The sequence below is a fragment of the Odontomachus brunneus genome, unplaced genomic scaffold (genome assembly GCF_010583005.1).
Source record: "Odontomachus brunneus isolate Ranch 3 - 2012 unplaced genomic scaffold, Obru_v1 Obru_scaffold_274, whole genome shotgun sequence".
Taxonomy (NCBI): Eukaryota; Metazoa; Arthropoda; class Insecta; order Hymenoptera; family Formicidae; genus Odontomachus; species Odontomachus brunneus.
Window position 1 is genome coordinate 21644 of NW_022639724.1, and position 5581 is coordinate 27224.

General features: G+C 31.5%; 1 protein-coding gene across 3 annotated transcripts in view; it reads right to left on the reverse strand.

Moving 5' to 3' along the window:
• The window catches only part of LOC116853048 (transport and Golgi organization protein 1), a 23222-nt gene that overhangs the window by 11867 nt on the left and 5774 nt on the right, over positions 1-5581 (reverse strand). For all 3 annotated transcript variants that reach the window (XM_032833901.1, XM_032833900.1, XM_032833899.1), the window contains 5 exons: positions 1674-1753; positions 1275-1421; positions 918-1034; positions 731-808; positions 425-649 (listed from right to left, as the gene is read on the reverse strand). In XM_032833901.1, the coding sequence (XP_032689792.1) occupies positions 425-649; positions 731-808; positions 918-1034; positions 1275-1421; positions 1674-1753 (647 nt within the window). The remainder of the gene's footprint in view (positions 1-424; positions 650-730; positions 809-917; positions 1035-1274; positions 1422-1673; positions 1754-5581) is intronic.

Here is a 5581-nt window from a genome sequence, read left to right on the forward strand (position 1 = left end):
ATATATATATATATATATCTGAGCGTATTTTAACATTAGCTATACAATGCAATAAAAAAAATATGCATTTATACGCAAAAAACATCAATGACCTTGAAAACTCCAAAAAAAAAATTACTGAAAAATAATCTTTTTTGCAATATATTGCAAAATGTCTCTTCATACCATTCAATTTACATATAAAATATTTTTATATCATCATAATTGATGAAGATATTTAGTTGGCCTGGTTTAGGTGGGCACCCTGTATACACACTTAAGACAAACATTAACAAACTTCGAGCTTATCGAATTATAATATTCATGTTGCACCACAGAAAATAAGAAAAATTAATTTATTCTTCTATCTCGAAAATCGAACGTCAAAAATCGAAAACAGAAATTAATCTGTGAATAATATCCAAATTTAGCAGATTGTTCTCACCTCTTGAGACTTAAGGTTCAACGCGTTTGTTAAGGATTCGTTCGCAGCTTGTTGAGCATCTAATCGAGCTTGCAAATCTTCCACTGACTGAGCTAAAGGATTGACTTCATTGTTCGATGACAAAACTTCTCTTAGCATACGTTCTAATTCCAATCCTGCTTCAGTTGCGCTTTCTAAATCCTTTTCCAACATGGTTACTTGATCCTCCAATTCTGCCTTCGAACTCTACAACAAAAAACACAAGATATGCAAGTTCAATTTCACACAAATGTACGATAAAAATAAATAAAATATGTATACATGTACCTGTGATGCCTCTAAATCAGCTTTCAACAATACAACCATTTCGTTAGAACCAAATGATTCATCTTCTATGCAATGCAACTAAAATATTTACATTTTAGTATGATGAAATATATATTCGAATTTAAATAACGGAAGAAAATATATATGCACAGTAATATGATGAAATTAATTTACTAATATTGCTCACCTTTTTTTTAGTAGACTTTAAGTCTTCAGTGAGTACTTCACACTCTTTCGTTGAGACCAATAGCTCTTTCTCCAGTTTATTAATTTTCGCTATAAGTTGACTATCTCTTCTTATATTCTATACAAAAATATATATCTTAAATTCTATTCAACAATGCTACTTAAAAAATTGAATCACATAATTACGCATATGTTGAGTGAAAAGCTCAGAATAAAAATAAATCAAATTCGTTATCATTAAGATACTTCATAATTACAATACTTTATATATCATATAATTCTTTATATATTATAATTCTTAGAATAATTGTTATAGATTATGTTTTGAACTTCAGATATATAATCGAGATATTCTTACCTCAATGTAATAATATCCAAGAGTAAATATAAGTGTTGTTAAAGCTGTCACAGCTAGATACATCAGTGTTTTCCAATAATTATAATCTGTCATTATTACATCAATCATATCTTCTTCACTCTCTCTCTCTGTCTCTTTTTCTGCCTTCTACCGAAAACAATTACTACGTGTAATAGAATTAAGAGCCTTCACACACAAATTGCCGTAGCCGTAAGACATACCGTAAGAATTGATAAATTACGATCGAATATTCATAAAAATGACGACCTTACGATTCGATGATTCTCAACGTAATTGGTCAATTCTTACGGTACGTTTTACGTTACAGCTAAGACAATTTGTGTGAAGGCCCTAACTCACACATAAAACATTATTATAAACAATTCTCTGTTCACTTACTTTCAATAACTTGAAATTATCCTGGATAATATTTTCGGTTGTGCATTCATGATCAAGTGAGCAAACGTTATCTAAAGTCACTGCAGAGATATAATATAATTATACAGAGAAAATAATAATTATATATATATATATATATATATATATATATATATATATATATGTGTGTGTGTGTGTGTGTGTGTGTGTGTGTGTATTATTTTTCGACTTTCAAATTTTTTCCGCGGCACCCTCCAAAAAGTTCCCATTTAACAAAAAAATCCTTGCCAAACTTTTGCTCGATCGGAGAACTCGTGTCCCCGGGTCGTTAAACATTAGAGTACCCTTGTATTAAGCTATCTACGTTATCAGTATGGTTTTTAAAATATGTTTTCCACAAAAACCGCTCTAGAAGATTTCTTTTTCTCTCTACATCATTTAGATCTTATAGTCTCATTTAAACAATTAGATAAATTGTTGATGAATAAAAAATAAAAATAAATAGTTATTGCATTTATTGTTTGAGCTACAACAAATCATGTATAGACTATAAAAGTTGCAATAGTATGTTTGGAGGACAATATAAGTGTAAAACCTTTCATATTTTTATTAATAAAGAAATTTTTTTAATTAAATATTACATAATAATTAATAATCTCGTGGCTCCTAATCTTATGCTGGGAGGATCATAGATGTATAATACCTAAGCCGCGGGTTCGCAACGCTTCCTATTGTCTGTACGCGTTAAACAATATAAAGAAATAGCATTCTTTCGGTAAAAAGTCTGTCTCTTTCTAAAGAAGGCTGTTTTATTCCCATCACTTATCGTAGTCTTGTAGCGGGAATAAATGTGCCATAAAATTAGTTGAAAGTATGCCTCTGAAATACCAGGCAATTATTAATAATGAAGGCGACTGGACAAGTTATTAATAATAAAACATCACAGTTCTAATCAAGTAGTATATGTTTATTTTATTCCAAATCATTTCAATAAATTATTTATTAAGTTTTGCCATACAAGCTCTTATCAAACAGACTGTAACATCTATGGTCCCCTCCCAGCATAAGATTAGGAATCACCATATTATTAATTATTATGTAATATTTAATTAAAAAAGTTTCTTTATTAATAAAAACATGAAAGATATCATGTTTTACACTTATATTGTCCTCCAAATATACTATTGCAACTTTTATAATCCATACATAATTTATTTTAGCTCAAACAATAAATGCAATAACTATTTATTTTTATTTTTTAGTCAACAATTTATCTAATTGTTTAAATGAGACTGTAAGATCTCAAATGATGTGGAAAGAAAAAAGAAAAATCCTCTAGAGCGATTTTTATGGAAAACACTTTAAAAATATCGATAACGTAGACAGCTTAATACAAGAGTACTCTAATGTTTAACGACCCAGAGGCACAAGTTCTCGTTATCTGATCGAACTCAAACTTAATAGGAATTATATTTTTATATGGAAACTTTTTGAAAGATTCCGCGGAAAAAATTCGAAAAAAAAATTTTTATTAAGAGTAAATGAGGACCACCCTAATATACAGGGTGGTCGGAAACAATCGTATTCGTTTAATTATCTCGTATTTTTTAGCGAATTCTAAAACTATTTTTCTTCTTGCAAAATGTTATCCGAGGCTTAGTTGCTGAGGTATAAAGAGAAATAGTTAGCCACTCACAGGCCAGATACAGAAAGTAGGCAGGGGCGCCACAATTCACCGTCAGACACAGACGTTGGGCAATACACATGTGACAATATTCATACATCTTAGTTTATAAATTGTCAATACTTGCGTCAATGTGATTGTACACAATAGTAAATAAATTATTTTAACTTGAATATGATTATAACATAATATGTAAGGGTGAAATATTATGTTATAATCATATTCAACTAAGTTAAAATAATTTATTTACTATTGTGTACAATCACATTGACGCAAGCATTGAAAATTTACAAACTAAGATGTATAAATATTGTCACATGTGTATTGCCCAACGTCTGTGTCTGACGGTGAATTGTGCCGCCCCTGCTTACTTTCTGTATCTGGCCTGTGAGTGACTATTTCTCTTTATACCTCAGCAACTAAGCCTCGGATAACATTTTGCAAGAGGAAAAATAGTCTTAGAATTCGTTAAAAAAATACGAGAATATTAACCGAATGCGATTGTTTCCGATCACCCTGTATATATGTATATACAGGGTGTCCCACAAGTGGTAGAACACCCGTTAAAGGTAGGTAGGGGGTGAAATTTGAAACTGAAAGTTCTTCCATTTTTTGATCCGACAATTAGTTAATGAATGAATTAATTAATTAAGTCTGCCAATCCCTTAGCGCTCCATGTGAGCGCTCAGGGCTATAGGGCGCCGTGGACTCCTCAATGGCCCTGCTTGCCCGTTTTTCTTCCCTTATTTGTATCACAGAGGAATAAATATAGATAAGTGAGTAAGTGGGTATGTGGATGGCTGCCTGACCGGAGCTAGCAACCGAGGGTAGCAAGTTTTCAATGTGTGGGAGTGATGTATGGATGTTTTTATATGTGGTTATGAGTGCATGGATAATTTGAATGTTTTTAGTGCGAGTGGGCGGAGTGATTGCACTTTGACCCGTATTCTGAGTTCTTTTTTAACGATAAATAAGCCTCTAAAAGTGACTCATAGCCAATCAGAAAGCTTATAAGTCACTTTTAGAGGCTCATTTATCTTTAAAAAAAGAACTCAGAATATAGATTTTTATGTGTCTGAGAGGGAAGGCATGTGTAGTATATTTCTTTCGAGTGCGTGGATGACTTGAATGTTTTCTGCACGTCGATGGTTGAGTATCATGCATGGACATAGGAATATCTGCACGGTGCGTATTTCGCGGGGAGTGAATTTACAAGTGTGAGAGGAATGAAAGTCGAAAGTGATCACCAAATATGACGGCAGCCTATATCATGGAGCACAATAGCTGCGTTTGGCATTATAAATCGAAGACGTCGGATTGCTCTTTTACCTCGAAAATGCACAGAAGTGAGAGAGATACGAGATCTCGTACCTTTTTCATTTCTATGCATCTTCGAGATGAAAGAGTAATCCGACGTCTTTGATTTACAATACCGAACGCAACTATTGTTTATCTTGATATAGTGTATTGGAAAATGTATACAAAATAAATACGTGTATATGAGTGTGCGTGAATATAAAGTTTTACCCTGATTGTAACTGCTGTTATATTAAAATATACTTGTGAAATGATAGTCTTTTTACATTCCCATTCTAGTTGTATTTTATTTTTCCGGCTTCTCGGTTCTCCGGCTTTTACAATGTTTCGCGTAACAATCCGGCATCTTCTACTACGAAATATATATGCCGGTATTCATAGTCCGATCTTATATTTAAGATCATCTTAAGTATTGTCTTAAGATGAACCAATCACAGAACCGTATTCGCATCTTAAGACATTACTTAAGACGGTCTTGAAATAAGATTCGACTATGAATACCGGCCATAGTCCTATCTATAAGGACCTTTTACCACAAAGGTTAAAATCCCCGATATATATATATATATATATACATACATATATATACATATATATACATATACATATACATATATATACATATATATATATATATATATATATACATATATATACATATACATATACATATATATACATGTATATACATATATATACATACATATATATATATATACATATACATACATACATACATACATATCATACATATACATACTCAGAAATAAAAGGTTTTCGGATAAAAGGTTACCGTCCATTAAGAGTTTTTGGTTTGTTTTAACGAGTACTACATACCCCTAAAATTTGGTACCACCTTTTGGGAACACCCTGTGTGTGTGTGTGTGTGTGTGTGTGTATATGTATATATATATATATGTATGTATAT